General features: G+C 44.8%; 2 protein-coding genes across 2 annotated transcripts; both read right to left on the reverse strand.

Annotated features, from left to right (window-relative positions):
* Positions 1-6,116: 6,116 nt before the first annotated feature.
* LOC132251820 (olfactory receptor 14A16-like) lies at positions 6,117-6,875 on the reverse strand (the record flags this gene model as incomplete). Its single annotated transcript, XM_059731744.1, has 1 exon — positions 6,117-6,875. A coding segment is annotated over exon 1 (759 nt), but the record flags the coding sequence as incomplete, so codon positions are not given.
* A 4,633-nt stretch (positions 6,876-11,508) lies between these two features.
* On the reverse strand, positions 11,509-12,378 carry LOC132251821 (olfactory receptor 14A16-like; the record flags this gene model as incomplete). The annotated part of the gene is made up of 1 exon (XM_059731745.1): positions 11,509-12,378. A coding segment is annotated over exon 1 (870 nt), but the record flags the coding sequence as incomplete, so codon positions are not given.
* Between the last annotated feature and the right edge of the window lie 6,585 nt (positions 12,379-18,963).

Raw genomic sequence — 18,963 nt, forward strand, 5'->3', positions numbered from 1 at the left:
GAAAAACTTCACAAATAATGTTGCATAATTTTCCCTCTGCTGATCTATCCAATTTCCACACACATCCCTCTTCTTACCAACCACAGTTAATTTAAATAATAAACCTACAGCAATGTGAAGATTTTCTCAGCTTGTGATCTGATCCTCCAGTGCCAGGAGTCTTTGCTTATTTTCCCTCTACTGATCTATCTAATTTCCCTTTTCCCTGCCACTACCATATCTTCACGAGTCAAAATATCTTAGTAGGAGCTATCTCCACTCCAACACTGACCTGACAGAAGTAGATCCAAACCAGTTTCTCTCTGCAGATGACAGTATACTTCACTGTTTTGGAAGAACTGATGCTGCAGGACGGTGATTTATTCCCATCTCTCTTGTTAGGGCTTCTGGGACTTATTCCCTAGATCCCAGCTTACCTCTGAAGCACAGAATCAGAAACAAGCCTTCCAGGATTCATGTCTTCTAAGGAAAAAAAAAAGTTTTGTTTTGATTCTTTAGTTTAATCATCTTTTATCTATTGTTTCCTACTTCTGGGCCAGGATATGTATCATCAGTGGTAGGCCTGTGTAAAGTGGCTAGTATTCACTTTGGATTCAGGGGACAGTGATTTCAATTCAGTGATTCAAATCATTGTCCCAAATCAATTCAGCCAAATATGATTTGGAGATTTGTCCGCTGCCATTTGGCTGAATCTCCAAATTGAACACGCCCGATCCCCCGCCCACTCCCCCAGCCCCATCAATCACTGCCCCACCCAGTCCCAGCATCCTGGCACCTTAAAAAAAAAACAAAAAAACCCCAAGAAAAAACAAGGAAAAAAAAAAAGACCTCCACTCACTGGCTCCTGCCAGCCAGGTGTGTGATCTGCACAGCCCCTCACTACCCTGCACTGTGTGGGGGGGCTTTGCCATGAACCCCTAGAGTCTGTGACAGCCGCTGCAGCACCTGGTGCGTGCAGGGATTTTTTTTTCCTTTTTCTTTTAAAGTGTAGATTAACCTCAAGGTTATTGTGCATTAAAAAAAGGCCCAGTGGGTGCATCTACACAAGACACTACTGTACAGTGGTTAGTGCATATTTATTTCATACTTATATAAGTTAAGTATTAAATAAATACGTAGTAACCAGAGTTACTACACAGTAACACCAGCAAACACCTTTTATGTGATGCTACTGTGCAGTAACCTAATACTACTGTAACCATCGCTAGTGCAGTAGGCCGGGCGATATGCTAAATTTCAGATCCTCAAGGTGCCAGTAGCCCTGGGATCTCCCTCAGGGAGATCTGCTGACTGGGGTGTCCCTGGGAGGGGTGTGGCCCTCACCCTCACCACCCAAGCATTTAATTCAAGCCCAATGAACAGATGGGTTTCTTTATTATATATATAACTATATACAGAAAGAGAAAGAGATTAATAAAAAAGAAGGCATATATACATATATATGTTATCAATAGAGAATAATAAAACCAATCATTTGAATACAATCTAGCAATGTAACCATAAGTGAATAATTCTAATACAGGGGGTTGCTCCCTTACACCAGACTCCTGCACTGATTACACTCACCTGGTCATATCCTTTTGATTAAAAAAACCCCAACAGTTTCCTTTTAGAATGAATCCTACCCTCTCATTGTAATAAATAGGAACACATTTATTGCTAGGATCCACCAATAGATGGTCTAAACACAGCTCCTGTCATTCTTGAGGCTCTGAACTCCTTTCATCAGGCTGGCCATTGCGCCGAAACTTCAGGGCAGATGATGCGGGTGAAGGGTTTCCTCTTACCTCTTCTGTAAATAAACTGCCTGCAAATGCTACAGTATTAAATGTCTCCTCACTCCCCACCTTTGAGGTTTGTTCCTTCTCATCCATTCCTCTTCTCAAATGGCCTCCCCTCCCATGCTCACAGTCCAGCACAGGAGTTCCCCTCCCCTGGCATGTCCTTTATTCTTGCAGCCCTGAGCCCTCCTGGCTCAAACCAGCCTCCCTCCTCCAGGCATAGGGGTGCACCCCCTGACAAGCCGTGCTCCTCACTTAGATAATGGGCAAGCGGAAGTGCCAATGCCCCCCCCCCCCCCACGAGCACTAGCCGAGGAGGGGCAGCACCATATGAAACACTGTGGTGACTTCTGGGAGCAATGCAGACATTTCCAGAAGTGCCATAGCTGCTTCCCAGTTGATGCAATTGGCCGCGAGGGGACCCCACCCCTCCCAGTCACTGACTGGCCCCTGGGGGGGCACCAGTCACCCATGCCTGCAGGGTTCTGACCTGACAGCTCCCAAACAGCCTACCAGCTGAGGCTGGCCATTCCCTTTCCCTCTTATCATGGGGACACCTGTGTCTGAAAGCTGCACAGCTCCATGCCTGGTGAAGAGATTAGCTCCTGATGGTGCTATACATGCTCTTCCTTGTCCTGATGTCAGCTCCTGGAGCAAGTTTCAGTTCCTGTTCCAGTGGGGGAGTGGGGGGCTGTGCCTCTTCCCTCAAATCTTTCAAAGCTGGATTTGGATCCTCCTCTCCAGTCCTAGGATCCTCCTGTGCAGCTGTTACACTACTCTGCACCTGCTCCCAGAGGGAGCAGTTGAGTGCAGGGCTGTTCCTGCCCATCTGCCCTGCTTTGCCCCCTGCAGCAGCCAGAGGGAGCTCCAGGCTTCCCTGGTGCCAGCCCTGGGCTGGCAGGGGGCACAGGGGTCAGACCTGAATTTTGGAGAGAGATGGGAACTGTCCTGAAGTGGGGGACAGCTCCCAGCTGCACGGATCTTGGGATCTCTGGCCCTGTGAAGCCCTTGTCTTCTGAGCAGATCTGAAAGCAGCAGAAGCTCACACATCTCTGCTGCAGGGGAATACCAAAATCAGCTTTCTCCTGAACTGGGCTGGGAATGGCTGGGGGCTGCACACTGTGTACCTATACCCCTTTAAATTGAGCAGTGCTGCAGTGGGGAGAGGAGAAACCAGACTCAGACCAACCAGCCAGTTGGGGGACGTCATTCATCAGGATGAGGCCGTGATCCCTCCCCCACCCACCCTCCTACGGTCTGGCCTTCGATCCTCTTCATTACATGTGATCTTTGTTTCCCACCTAGGCATGTTGATGGTGTCTTTAACAAACCCTACAAGAAAGTCCTGGTGCTGCTTCCCACTCATGTCTCACCTCACCCCAGTCCCACCAGTGCTTTCCACCCCCCACCCCCCACACTTGGGCACAAGGCATCACCCCAAGCCAGCACCATTAAGCTGGACTGATATCCTGATCTCCACATAGGAGCAATGGACAGGTCCCCCCAACCCAACCCCTGTCCATTGTGGCCCTGCACTGCCTAGGATGACTGGCAGCAAATTGCTAATCTAATGCCATCTACTCTAATTCTGCACCCAGAAATAAGAAACTCCAGCAAGAACTGTGCTGGAGTTCATTTGGCTGTGCTAATTGCATGAATAGATGCACCTGAAGAACAGTGTTGTTGTATTAGGACCAAACATAGCATTGAATCAGGTAATACTCTCCCTTCCAGCCCTAGGATCCTAAGAATATTTTGAAACATGCAAGTGAGTTTAAGACCTTGAATCTCCTTTAAAGTAAGCACTTAACTTCCTTTAGGGGTTGTTTTTTTTAAAAAAAACCTCAACTTGTTTAAGAAGCAGTGAACAGATACCAATGTCCCTGAATTTTTTTCTCTAGTGATGGAGTAACTCTCCCTTACTATGATCAAAACACAGTATTAAGGCTTGGAGTTAATGAGACAGCTGTTTCCAAACCAGCCAGATATAGTTAAGCACCCAACAATGCTAGAGCTCTTTCCAAAATCCTAGCCCTCTGAACACTGGACCTCAAGGCTTTGGTGGAAAATGATGTGCTCTATCACACAGATCAATGACAATCTGTTCTTCAATGGTTTGCTTTCCTCAACCTTGAATCATTCCTTTTGCCATTTAGAAAAAAAAACAAAACAAAACCCTCTGTCTGCATCACAAATAAAAATGTCTCCATAAGCAAATCTACTTGAATGTTCTCCTTGTGTATCCTCTTCCTTGTGGTGCAAAAGATGCTTGTTTCATGGTTTACTGTGGGCCCAAACTGACTGAGCTGCCTGTCTGTAGTTCTCATCCTTGCCCTGAAACCTTGCAGTCAGAGCCTGGAGGGAAAAGAAAGATGAAGGAGCACTTGGGAGATATGGGCAAGGAAGCATGTTCTCAGATGGAAAGAGGAAGCACTTTGCCATACCGAGGTTTAGATAGGATATTGTTGTATTGAAAACTTAATGAAGATACTTAAGATATGGGCTATTTCCTCAAAGTTTAATGTGATCAGTAGCAAAGCTGATCAGGAAATTTCCCTTCAAACCCTTTTCGTTTGGAAAGGTCTCTGTTAGTGTAACTGGACAAGTTCACAAAACCTTAGTCATGTCAACTCGAGTTCCAGCCTTTCACACATGCATGGACTATTAGAAGGACTACTACCCATCTGTCTGTCTACCCTCCAAAAGGAAAAAGATAATTAAAAGAGATTCTGTGATAAGACATGCAGTAATCCTACTGTCTCAGTGTTCATTCACTTGCAGTTGACTATATATTCATGATGCAATTACAATGATAATAATTATAAACTGACAGACCTGACACTTGCTGGTTGCAGTGCAGTTGTAAGGCTCCTGGTGACCTTAGCTTATCTGCCCAGCATGCCAGCTTTTACATTGAAAACACCTTTGTCAGGCTGAGGAAGTACCTGCAGTTGGTGTGTCTTCTGGTCCTGGATGGAAGGAATTGTAAAGAAGGCAGAGGCTGGCCTGGTACACAATGCAGGCAAGAAAGCCAGTCAGTGAAAATGGAAATGGAGGTATCAGGGGGTGAGGGACAGGCTGGGGTGTGGGTTGTGGGGGATAGGGGGATGTAGCAGCACAGGTAACAGTGCAGAGGTACCTGGGCAGTCAGATGTCCGGCGGGTCACAGTGTGCCAGAACTCCACTGTCTAATCTAGATTGAGTCCATGAGTTTCTGTACCTAGGAGACTGATGAAGTGAAGTTCATAGGCCCGGCTGTGAAAAGTGGTTTATAATTTGTTCCCTCTTGGATCAGGCCTGAGAGACTGGAGGCAGAGTGTCTTTTGGGTGAGGAATGTGCCCCCGCAGGTAGCTGGGTATTGTTGTCTTGGATAGATGCTGGTGTGCAGTTTGTGGTGTACTGGGGATGGTTGGCAGGTTTTGTGTTTGGAGATGTAGGAAGTTGGCTTCAGTTCTGGTGATGAGATTAGGTGCTTGTTTGAATGTGCAAACCACTTTTCACAGCTGGGCCTATGAACAGCACTTCATCAGCCCCTTAGGTATAGAAACTCATGAACTCCATGTGTTGGGGAAAACTTGTCCCCAGGTTCATTAGGCGGAGGCTCAGACGAACAACAACATAAGTTTAAAGACTTGATTTATTAAAGAATGCATTCTGAACAGACAACTGCCCCGAGAGGAAACTGTCTGTTGTTCTACTTCGCGTGCAGCTTGATTTTATAGCAAGTATGATATAGGAAGTATGACATCTTATGCATAGTAACAGATGCATCAATCTATTTAATAGCCACACTCTTTCTATACCACTATCCTGTTTTTACTAAACTAGAATTGTTCCAATTTGTGCTTAGCCTAGAAGTTTGGGGTCAAGCCCTTTGACTTCCTCATAGCTTAAGCTGTGTACGTGACCTGCTCGCTGTCACATAATGGCGATTGACTCGGTTCTGTTCCCCTTCACATATACACAGTCGAATTGTGGCACACTGTAACCTGCCAGACAGCTGATTCCCCAGGTACCTCTGCACTTTTACCTGCACTGCTACATCACCCTACTCGCCTCTCTCCCAACCCCAGTCTCTCTCTCACCCCCGGATGCCTCCATTTCCATTTTCACTGACTGACTTCCTTGCCTGCGTTGCGTACCAGGCCAGCCTCCACCTTTGTTTTTTATATGTAGGATTCACACAATACTATGAAAAAACTCATATTTTTCTTTTATAATTTATTCAGGAAATAAGTAAAGCAAAGTCATGAAAGAAAGATAGACATATTGTTCATGGAGCGGATCAGCCTGTGGAGCAGTTGCTCAAGGGCAGCTTGGATCTCCCTGTTCCTCATGCTGTAGATGACTGGATTCATCAATGGAGGCACCACACAATACAGAACAGCTTCCAGGAGATCCAGAGGGGACAGGGAGTCAGAGACGGGCTTCAAGTAGGCAATGCTGGCAGTGGAAAGAAACAGGGAGACCACGATAAGATGAGGAATGCAGGTGGAGAAGGCTTTCTGAACGCCCTGCTCCGAGGGGATTCTCCACACTGCGGTGAAGATCTGAACATACGACACAATGATGAAAACAAAACAGCCTAATGCTAAAAATATACTCAAGACAATTGCTGCCAGCTCTCTGAGGTATGTGTCAGAGCAGGACAGTTTGAGTAGCTGGGGTATTTCACAGAAGAACTGGTTGATGGTATTTGAGTGGCAGAAGGGGAGACTAAAGGTGTTCCCAGTGTGCAGGGCAGAGTTGATGGCACCAGCAGCCCAAGCACAGGCAGCCATCTGGATGCAAGTTCTCCTGTTCATTATTATCCCATAATGCAGTGGCTTGCAGATGGCAATGTATCGGTCATATGCCATAACCGTGAGAAGGGATAAATTTGCTCCCAAGAAGCAGAAGAGACAAAACACTTGGGCAACACATGCAGAGTAGGAGATCGACCTGGTGTTCAGTAAGGAATTAGACATGGATTTGGGCACGGTCACTGAGATGGAGCCAAGGTCCACGATGGACAAATTAATCAAGAAAAAGAACATGGGAGAATGAAGTTCACAGTTAAGAGTTACAATTGTGATGATGAGGAGATTCCCCATCAGGGCTGCCAAGTATGCTGCGAGAAAGATAACAAAGTGTAAGATCTGCAGCTCCCAAATATCAGAAAAGCCCAGGAGCAGGAACTCAGTCACGGTGGTTTGGTTGGACATTTCCCTCTTCAGCGCATAGTGCAAGGCCTGTGAAGGAAGGACAAGAATAGTTGCCAGGATTAATGTTACAAATATAAAAGGAGGCAATCTCATATCAGATACAGCTCATGAACTAACTGTCAGTACTGTCTATCTTTAAGTGCTGTAAAATTGTCAGTGGAAAGTATTATTGCTGGGAATATGGTTTTATGAGTATAAAGAAATTCCACAAAATTCCTTATCCGTGGTTATATTTCTATATATATAAAACCAAACCACCCAAAAGAGAATATATCAGAAAACAATATTTATTTATGAATATTCATCATGCAATATCTCAGAGGTTTCGCCTTTCAATTGCTTCATGCTCTCATTCTCCTCATTTCAGATCTCCCTTTTAAACCATCTCCCTTTGTGAAGTTTCAGACCAGAGGGTGGCATTTTGTATTTGTTTTTTAATAGCAACAACAGGAAAAGCAAGAAGCTCAGCAAACTTCAAGGCCACAGCAAGATCAGACACACTGAACACAGCACTTGTGACTACAATAAGATGCTGATCAATAAAATGCTAGCACACCCCCGTTCCTCTTCCGTGGTATATACGGCATAAGCATAGACGGCATCCTAAGTGTCACCTTGTTTGAAATGAATCTATACTGAGTTCTGCCTGCCACGGGGTTATTAGCTGATTTACATAGTCCCCATCCTTATCTGGACGGTCATCTCTATGCCATGATAAGCCAATATCATCCTCCTGTTATCTCCAAATTGTATCATTGATCTTTGTCATTTGGATACAAGAACTTTAATCTCTTTTGGTCAAGGGATGCTTCTCACTATTCATTTCCTCATCACACTTTGGTGCGTCCCCCCAATCCTAATTTGAGAGGCACTCGGGTATGTCAAGTACATTTCCAGGGGGATCAACTGTGGGGCTTACTGAGTTCTCCCTCCTCCAGGAATTTTTCCTGGAAAACAACCAAATCTGGATGCAATGACTGAGGTGGGATTGTAATCCTGGTGTTGCTGGGCAATACTGAATCTCTGCCGTGGGGCTTAGAATTTAAATCTAGAAAGATCTTTCTTATAAAAAAGGTCTTTTGCTAAACATATCCTTTTTCACAATACATGTATTTTCTTCAGAACCATCAATCTATGAAAAAGAACCATCAGTACCGGGGTGGAGAGATAATCTGGTATAAAAGTGCAACCTCCAGGAGCTTTTGACTGAAAAATCTCAAGTTACTGAAATGCTACAAATCTGAACTTCCTACCGAGAACCCACACATTTCAAAGGGAGCTGTTTTCTTTCCTTTCTTGCCTTTTTTCCTTTGACCAGTTAAGTATTTTGAATACCTTACTATTAAGATGCTGAGAGCTTTCCAGCTGAATGTCATATTCAGGTTCTTCAATACCCCACACATAGCCCTTCTTGCCACCCAACCATATTTAATTGCAATTAAAAACTTACTGCAGCATTCCTTGTGAAGTTTTTCTCAGCTTACGAGAGATCCTCCGGATTCTTAGCTTATTCTCCCTCTACTCATCTATCTAACCTCTACACACATTCCTCTTCTTACCAAACAACCACAGTTAATTTGACTAATAAACTTACAGTAATGTGAAGTTTTTCTCAGCTTGTGATCTCATCCTCCAGTGCCAGGAGTCTCTGTTTATTTTCCCTCTCCTGATCTATCTAATTTCCCTTTTCCCTGCCACTACCAAATCTTCACAAGTCAAAATATCTTAGTAGGAGCTATCTCCACTCCAAGACTGACCTGGCACAAGTAGATCCAAACCAGTTTCTCTCTGAAGATGACAGTGAACTTCACTGGTTTGGAAGAACTGATGCTGCAGGAAGATGATTTATCCACATCTCTCTTGTTAGGGCTTCTGGGACTTATTCCCTAGAGCCCAGCTTACCTCTGAAGCACAGAATCAGAAACAAGCCTTCCTGGGTTCATGTATATTAAAGCAAAAAAGTTTTGTTTTGATTCTTTACTTTGATCATCTTTTTGGTATTGTTTTGTACTTCCAGCCCAGGATATGTGTCATCTGTGGTAGGCATGTGCAAAACGGCTAGTATTCACTTTGAATTCGGTTTTGTCCTGTTCAGGGGACAGTGGTTGGATTCAGTGATTCAAATCGCTGTCCCAAATCAATTCAGCCAAATCTGATTCAGAGATTCGACCACTGCCAAATTGGCTTAATCTCCGAACTGAACAGGCCTGATCCCCCACCCATTCTCCCACCCCATCTGTGGCCACCCTGTCCGACCCCAGCATCCGGACACCTTAATCAAACAAAAAAAAGCCCCACACTTACTGCCTCCTGCCAGGAAGGGGGGCAATTCCTACTGTCATTCACTATCCCACGCTATGGGGGGGGGCTCAGCCATTAGCCCTCAGAGGCTTGACAGCTGCTGAAGCAGCCGATGAGTGCAGGGCTGTTTTTTGTTTTTTTTTTTAAGTGGTGTTTAATGTGATCAGTAGTAAAGCTCATCAGGCTGCTCTGATGTGCCCCCATAATTACCTTTTCTGCCACCTAGATATGCCTAGTTCTCTCAACCTCTCCTTGCATGGCTTGCATTCCAACCCATTTTCATTCATGTCACCTATCTCTGAACTTCCCTAACTTTTCAATATGTTTTCTTACAACATGGAGCCCAGAACTTCACATAATAGTCTAGATGAAGCCTAACCAGGAGCAGGTCAATTGGCTGTATAGAGCCATAGAAACATAGAACTGGAAGGGACCTGTAAGATCATCAAGTCCAGTCCCCTGCCATGGGCTGGAAGTTTTTGGACTCAGATGTGCTCCTTTCCAGCCTCATCTTGAACACCTCCAAGGAGGTTGACTGCACCTGGTGAAACTTACAGAGAAGAAGTTTTTCCTTATGTTCAACCTGAAGTTACCCTTTATTAGTTTATGCCCATGAGTCCTCATCCTCCCTTGAGGTGCCCTCCTGAATAGTCGTTCTCCTACTTCTTGATGCTCCCCCCCGATGTGCTTGTAGGCAACTATCAAGTCACCTCTCAGCCTTCTCTTACTCAGCCTGAACAGGCCCAGTTCCCAGAGTCTCTCCTCATAGGGCCTACCCTCCATGCCCTTACCCATACAAGTGGCCCTTCTTTGTACCTTCTTGAACTTATCCACATTTTTCTTGAAGTGTGGTGCCCAGAACCGGCACAGGACTCCAGCTGAGGCTGACTAGAGAGGGAGGAGCCCCTTCCTGGATCTATTGGCCACATATCAGTTGATGCATGCCAGAATTTTGTTTTACCTTCTAGAAGCCTCAACACACAGTTGGCTTATATATGCTCGTGTTCCAGTTGATTGTGACCCCCAGGTCTGATTCAGACGCTGCGCCAGCCAGTGGACCACCCCTCATTGTATAGTTGTGGTGAGGGTCCTCCCTACCCAGGTGAAGGACCTTGCACTTCTCCCTCCCTGTTAAGCCTCATCTGATTTTGTTCCACCCATAAATCCAGTCTTCCAAGGTCATCCTGACCGTCACCCTATCTTACGGTACGTCTGTGTATTTGAACAGCTTGGTATTGTCTGCTGACTTAATCATTGAGCTTTCCACCCCCTCGTCCATATAATTAAAGAATATATTGAATAGCATTGGTCCGAGCACTAATTCCTACCACCTCCCATGTTTTCTAACTAATACTCCTGTTGTTGCAACCCAAAACTGCATTCATGTTTTTTTAGCTACATCAAATTGATGACTCATGTTGAGTCTGTGAGGCACCAGATCCCCAGGATCCATGTATTCATAGATGCTAGGGTCAGAAGGGACCTCAACAGATCATCAAATCCAACCCCTGCCTACACAGGAAAGAGTGGTGGGGTCTGATAACCCCAGCCAGATGCCTATCCAGGGTTCTCTTACAGACCCCCAAGTTAAGGGAGAGCACCACCTCCCTTGGAAGCAATATCCTAATTTTGGACACACTTAGCATTCAAGATCCTTTTCAACAATGCTGCCACACAGTTATTTATAACCCAGCTTGTATTTGTGCTTTTAATTATTCTTCCCTAGGTGCAGCAACTTGCATTTCTTTCCTTGGACTTCATCCTGTTGTTTCTAGCCCAGCTTCCCAGTCTATCCAGGTCCATCTGAATTCTGTGCCTGCCCTCTAAAATGTCTGCAGTTCATCCCAGCGGCACAGAATCTGGATATTTGCCTATATCCAAATAATGGATTACACCAACTTCCATTCATCATCTTGTAATTGATGGCATATATATTAGGTGGCGCAGACAGTAAAATTGATGCATGAAACATTACTTTCCTGCTTCAATGGTGTTAACACAAAATGACTCAAGTCAAGTGTCATTGTACGTACAAAGCTACAGAATTAGCCCACCACCTTCATTTTTTGTAAACAGTTTGCACATTATAGTATGAAAACACTAATTTCATTAGTTAATTATAAAAGAAACATAAGTAAAGCAAAGTAATGGAAATTTTGTTCTTGGAGCGGATCAGTCTGTGGAGCAGTTTCCTCAGGGCAGCTTGGATCTCCCTGTTCCTCATGCTGTAGATGACTGGATTCATCAATGGAGGCACCACACAATACAGAACAGCTGCCAGGAGATCCAGAGGGGACAGGGAGTCAGAGATGGGCTTCAAGTAGGCAACGCCACCAGTGGAAAGAAACAGGGAGACCACGATAAGGTGAGGAATGCAGGTGGAGAAGGCTTTCTGATGGCCCTGCTCTGAGGGGATCCTCCACACTGCGGTGAAGATCTGAACATACGACACAACAATGAAAACAAAACAGCCTAGAACTAAAAACATACTTAAGACAAGAGCTGCCAGCTCTCTGCAGTATGTGTCAGAGCAGGAGAGCTTGAGCAGCTGGGGTATTTCACAGAAGAACTGGTTGATGGTATTTGAGTGGCAGAAGGGTAGACTAAAGGTGTTCCCCGTGTGCAATGCAGAGTAGATGACACCAGCAGTCCAAGAACAAGCAGCCATCTGGATGCAAGCTCTTCTGTTCATTATTATCCCATAATGCAGTGGTTTGCAGACAGCAATGTATCGGTCATATGCCATAACTGTAAGAAGGGATAAATTTGCTCCCAAGAAGCAGAAGAGACAAAACACTTGGGCAACACATCCAGAGTAGGAGATCGATCTGGTGTTCAATAAAGAGTTAGACATGGATTTGGGCACGGTCACTGAGATGGAGCCAAGATCCACAATGGACAAATTAATCAAGAAAAAGAACATGGGAGAATGAAGTTCACAGTTAAGAGTTACAATTGTGATGATGAGGAGATTCCCCATCAGGGCTGCCAAGTATGCTGCGAGAAAAATAACTAAGTGTAAGATCTGGAGCTCCCGAATATCAGAAAAGTCCAGGAGCAGGAATTCAGTCACGGTGGTTTGGCTGGACATTTCCCTCTTCAGCGCATAGTGCCAAGCCTGTGAAGAAAGGACAAGAATAGTTGCCAGGATTAATGTTGCAAATATAAAAGGAGGCAATCTCATATCAGATACAGCTCGTGAACTAACTGTCAGTACTGTCTTTAAGTGCTATACAATTGTCAGTGGAAAGTATTATTGCTGGGAATATGTCCTTTTGAGTATAAAAGAGCTTCACAAACATCCTTAACGGTGGTTTTATATATCTAAAACCAAAACACACAAAAGAGACTCTTTCAGAACAAAACAATGTTTATAATTATGAATATTGGTTATGCAACATCTCAGTGGGTTTGCCTTTTCATTGCTTCATGCTCTCATTCACCTCATTTCAGATCTAACTATGAAGCCATCTCCCTTCAACAAATTGACAGACCAGAGTACAGCATTTTTATTTGATTTTTAACAGCAACAACAAGAACAGCAAGAAGCTCAGCAAACATCAAGATCAGGCAACACAGCACTTGTGACTACAATAAGAAGCTGGTCAATAAACTGCTAGCACACCCACCTTTCCCCTTCCCTGGTATATACTGAATATGCATAGACACCATCCTAAGTGTCACCTCATCTGAAATGAATCTAAGTAATGCCTTCCATGTGGCTATTTGCCAATTTATATTGTCCCCATCCCCATCTGGACAGTCATCTCTATGCCATGATAGGCCAATTTCATCCTTCTGTTATCTCCACATTGTGTCATTGATCTTTGTCATTTGGGTACAAGAACTTGAAGGTATTTTGGGCAAGGGATGCTTCTCACTATGCATTTCCTCATCTCACTTTCTTGAGTCCCCCGACCCTAACATGAGACGCACTCAGATATGTAAAAGACATTTTCAGGGGGATCAACTGTGGGGCTTACTGAGTTCTCCCTCCTCCAGGAATTTTTTTCTGGAAAACAACCAAATCTGGATGCAATGACTGAGGTGGGATTGTAAATCTGGTGTTGCTGGGCAATACTGAATCTCTGCCAAGGGGTTTAGATTTCAAGCCTAGAAAGATGATTCTTATAAAAATGTATTCTGTTAAACATATCCTCTCTCACAATACATGCATTTTCTTCAAAACAATCAGTTCATGAAGAAGATCTATCAATATGGGGGTGGAGGAATAAATTGGTTTAAAATAGGAGGCCTCCAGGAACTTTTGATTGAAAAAAAAACAAACTCTCAAGTTGCTGAAACACTGCAATGTGTGGGTACTTGATGGCAATTTCAGCTTTCAAAAGGGAGCTGTTTTCTTTTCTTTCTTTTCTTTTTTCCTTTGACCAGCTGAAGAATTTTGAAGACCTTGCTATTAAAATGCTGAGAGCTTTCCACTTCAATGTCATTTTCACGTTCTTAAATACCCCACACACCGCCTTTCTTGTCAACCAACCATATTTAATTTCAATTAAAAACTTAAGCAAAGAATCTGGAGGATCGATCTTAAACTGAGAAAAACTTCACAAAGAATGTTGCATGATTTTCCCTCTACTGATCTATCTAATTTCCACACACATCCCTCTTCTTACCAACCAACCACATTGCTCTAAGTTTATTAAACAAATGAATGTGAAGTTTTTCTCAGCTTGTGATCTCATCCTCCAGTGCCAGGAGTCTTTGCTTTATTTCCTTCTACTGATCTGTTTGATTTCCCTTTTCCCTGCCACTACCAAACCTTCACAAGTCAAAATATCTTAGTAGGAGCTTTCTCTCTGCTCCAAGACTGACCTGACAGAAGTAGATTCAAACCAGTTTCTCTCTGCAGAAGACGGTGAACTTCACTGATTTGGAAGAACTGATGCTGCAGGAAGGTGATTTATCCACGTCTCTCTTGTTAGGGCTTCTGGGACTTGTTCCCTAGAGCCCAGCTTACCTCTGAAGCACAGAATCAGAAACAAGCCTTTCTGGATTCATGTATTTTAAGGCAAATAAGTTTTGTTTAATTCTTTACTTTGATCATCTTTTATCTATTGTTTCCTACTTCTGGGCCAGAATTTGTGTCATCTGCAGTAGGCCTGTACAAAGCGGCTAGTATTTGCTTCGGATTCGGATTCATCCAGTTCAAAGATAGTGATTCAATTCAGTGATTCAAATCACCATCCTGAATCGATTCAGCCAAATCTGAGTTGGAGATTCAGGGGCTGCCATATTGGCTGAATCTCTGAACTGAACAGGCCTGATCTCCCGTCCGCTCTCCTAGCCCCATCAATGGCTGCCCCACCTGGCTCCAGTGTCCCAACACCTTAAAAAAAACCCTAAAACAACTTGCACTCACTGGTTCCTGCCAGGCAGGGGGGCGATCCCCAGAGCCCCACCACTACCCTGTGCTGTGTGTGTGGTGTGGGAGGGGTGGGCTCTGCCATGAGCCCCCAGAGGCTACGACAGCTGCTGCAGCAACCGATGAGTGCAGGGCTTTTTTTTTTTTCCATGTGTAGGTTAACCTCAAAGTTACTGTGCATTAAAAAAAGGTCCAGTGGGTGTATCTACACAAGGCATTACTGCACAGTTTTTACTGCATATTTATTTAGTGCTTGTATAAGAGAAGTATTATATAAATTCACAGTAACAAGAGTTACTACACAGTAGCACGAGCAAACACCTTTTAAGTGACACTACTGTGCAGTAGCCTTATACTACTGTAACCTTTGCCGGCGCATTAGGCTGGGCGATATGCCAGATTTGAGATCCTCAAGGTGCCAGTAGCCCTGGGATCTCCCTCAGGCAGATCTGCTGATGGGTGTCCGTGGGAGCGGGTTTGGCCCTCACCCTCATAGTCCAAGCATTTACTCCAAGCCCAATGAACAGATGGGTTTCTTTATTATATATATAACTATATACAGAAAGAGAAAGAGATTAATAAAAAAGAAGGCATATATACATATATATATTATCAATAGAGAATAATAAAAGCAATCATTTGAATACAATCTACCAATGTAACTGTAAGTGAATTATTGTAACACAGGGGGTTGTTCCCTTACAGCAGACTCCGGCACTGATTACACTTGCATGATCATATCCTTTTGATAAAAACAAAAGTTTCCTTTTAGAATTTAACCTCCCCTCTCATTGTAATAAATAGCAACACATTTATTGCAAGGATCTGCCACTACCTGGTGTGAACACAGCTCCTGTTCTTCTTGAGGCTCTGACCCCCTTTCATCAGTGCCGCAGCCACTTCCAGGAATGCTGTGGCCACTTCCAGGAGTGCCGTGGGTGCTTCCCAGTCAATGTGATCGGCCATGGGGGAACGCCCCCTCCCCCCCCATTTGGCAAGATTGGCTGTGAGGGGACCCCCACTCCGCCTTCCAGTCGCTGATTGATCTCTGGCATGTGAGCTCCTGGAGCAAGGCTCATATCCCGTTCCAGTGGAGGAGTGGAGGGCTGAACCTCTGCCCCGTCTCTCTCAAAGCTGGAATTTGATCCTCCTTTCCTCTTTTCCCACATTATGGGTGCTTTAAAGCACAAGCACAGTCAATCAGAGCCCTCAGTTTGCAGTGGGGCTCTGATTACATTGCAGATGGTCCAATAAAAAGCATGTACAGTGTATAGTGTGTTCTCCTGCTTGGAAAAGCCATGGCACCCAGTGCAAGCATTTGCTGGCCTTTATGCAAAGGGAACTAAACATGGTGTGTCCACCAAGCTTGCAGCCCAGCGAGATATACAGCTGTTACACTGCTCTGCAGTAGCATCTCAGCACAATATGACAAAAGGTGTTGCATGGTAAAAACTATCAACCCACTAAATTTCACCTGGGTATGTGTATACATGTGCACCTGGGTCAAGAGCAAATTTGCTCCCAGTGGGAGCAATTGAGTGCAGGGCTGTTCCTACCTGCCTGCCCTGCTTTGCTGTGCTGCAGCAGCCAGGGGGAGTTCCAGGCTTCCCCAGTGCCAGCCCTGGGCTGGCAGGCGGCACAGGGGTCAGGCCTGAGTTTTGGAGATAGGGGGGAACTGTCCTGAAATGGGGGACAGCTTCCAGCTGCACAGATCTTGGGATCCCACGCCCTCTGATGCCTTATGCCTGGCAGTGGAGCTAAGCAGCACTGGGACTGCAGGGAGAAGATGAGAGCGGGTAACAAGCTGGACAACATATACACCTTGTACTGCATGTCACTTGAACCAGGCAGGGAATGGCTGGGGGCTGCACACTGTGCACCTATACCCCTTTAAATTGAGGAACCAGGCTCAGACCCATCAGCCAGTTGGGGGATGGCATTCAGCAGGACAAGGCTGTGATCCCTCCCGCACCCACCCTCCTTGAGTCTGGGCTTCGATCCTCTTTGTTACTTGTGATCTTTGTTTTCCACCTAGGCATGCTGATGGCGTCTTTAACAAACCCTACAGGAAAGTCCTGGTGCTGCTTCCCCCTCGTGGTTCCCCTCTCCCCAGTCCCAGCAGTGGTTATGGCCCCCGCCACACACACGCGCGCTTGGGCACAGGCGTCACCCCAAGCCAGCACCATCAAGCTGGACTGAGATCATGATCTTCACACAGGAGCCATGAACAGGTCCCACCACCCCACCCACTGTCCTCTGTGTCCCCCCACTACCTAGGATGACTGGGAACAAATTGCCATCTACTCTAATTCTGCACCCAGGAACAATAAACTCCAGCAAGAACTGTGTTGGAGTTTATTCGATTGTGCTAATTTCATGAATAGATGCACCCGGAGAACAGTGTTGTTGTATTAGGACCAAACATAGCATTGGAGAAAGCAATACTCTCCCTTCCAGTCCTGGGATCCTATGAATATTTTGAAACAGGCAAGTGAGTTTAAGATCTTTAATCTCATTGAAAGTAAGCACCTAACTTCCTTTAGGGTTTGTTTGTTTGTTTTTTTCAAACCTCAGCTTGTTTAAGCAGTGGTGAACAGATATCTATGACACTGATTTTTTTTTTCCTAATTATCTGGTAACCCTCCCTTACTTTGATCAAAACACAGTACTAAGGCTTGGAGTTAATGAGACAGCTGTTTCCAAACAGCCAAATGTAGTTAGGCACCCAACAATGCCAAAGCACTTTTGAATGTGCTAGCCCTCTGAACACCGGACCTCAAGGCTTTGGTGACAATGATGTGCTCTAACGCAGATTAATGAGACTCTGTTCTTCAATGGCATGCCTTCCTCAGCCTTGAATCATTCCTTTTGCCATTTGGAAAACTGCTCTGTCTGCATCAGAAATAAAAATGTCTCCATAAGCAAATCTACATGAATGTTCTCCTTGGGTATCCTCTTCCTTGTGGTGCAAAAAAGGCTTGTTTCATGGCTTACTGTGGGCCCAAACTGACTGAGCTTCCTAATGTCTGTAGTTCTCATCCTTGCCCTGAAACCTTGCAGTCAGAGCCTGGAGGGAAAAGAAAGATGAAGGAGCACTTGGGAGATATGGGCAAGGAAGCATGTTCTCAGATGGAAAGAGGAAGCGCTTTGCCATACCGAGGTTTAGACAGGATATTGCTGTATTCAAAGCTTATTTATAGTAGTTAAGACACGGGCTAATTCCAGAAAGTTTCGTGTGATCAGTAGCAAAGCTGATCAGGACATTTCCTTTAAAACATTTTTTTATTTGGAACATGCTGTGTTGCTATAACCGGACAAGTTCACAAAACCTTAGTCATGTCTGTTAGACTCTGACTCCATGCGGCAACCAAACAACTGGGGAGATGTTGGTCCAATTGCCCAGGGATCCTGTTGCTCATTAGCCAGAGCAGGGCAGGGAGCAAACACCAGCACACATTGCTCGCAACAGCTTTTTTCAGAACAGAGATGGCTTTGGGCGAGCTCCCTCACCGACCAAATACGGGGAGCAGCCCTGAACAACAGTTATTTTCAATATTTATACACCTGGTCTATACATATTTACATGGATTCCACCCATGACCTTCCTGCGGTTCCACCCATTTCTCCTCCCATCTCCAGCTCCACCTGTTTACTGTTTGCCTCATTAGCTTGGTATTGCCTATGCATTTCATTCATTTACATGCCTCTCTGCTAAGAGCGCATGCATAAAAAAATGACCCCTATCTTCTTTTGGTCACTTTGCAGTTTCTCGACAGTTCTTGCTGGTTTTCTTGCTGACTTCTCCATCTCCAAGGCTGTATCTCTGCTGTTGTCTCCTGGCACTAGTTGCTTAACACATCATGCACGTTGCACTCTATCCTTTTGTTAAGAATCCGCTTACTTAAGCACTAGCTAAATTGGTTGCTTTTAATATGTCAGCTAGCCTTGTGACCAGCAGCTTTTCCTGAGGTTACCTTTTAATATATCAACCAATCTTGTGACGAGCAGCTTTTTGCTGAGACACAGGTAAAAGCCTTCATTCAGCTGCACGCTCAGCACTCCTCAAATTCCCTATCATTACTCCAGCATCCAAAATCCATATTGTTACCCTAACAATGTCAACTCGAGTTCCAGCAGTTCACATGTGCATGAAATATTAGGAAGACTAGTACCCATCTGTCTGTCTACCCTCTAAAAAGAAAAAAAAAAAAAAGAGAGATTGTGTAATAAGATACATAGTAATCCTTCTGTCTCAGTGTCCATTCACTTGCAGTTGACTATTTTAATCCACAA

The sequence above is a fragment of the Alligator mississippiensis genome, chromosome 7 (assembly GCF_030867095.1).
Source record: "Alligator mississippiensis isolate rAllMis1 chromosome 7, rAllMis1, whole genome shotgun sequence".
NCBI classification, from domain to species: Eukaryota; Metazoa; Chordata; order Crocodylia; family Alligatoridae; genus Alligator; species Alligator mississippiensis.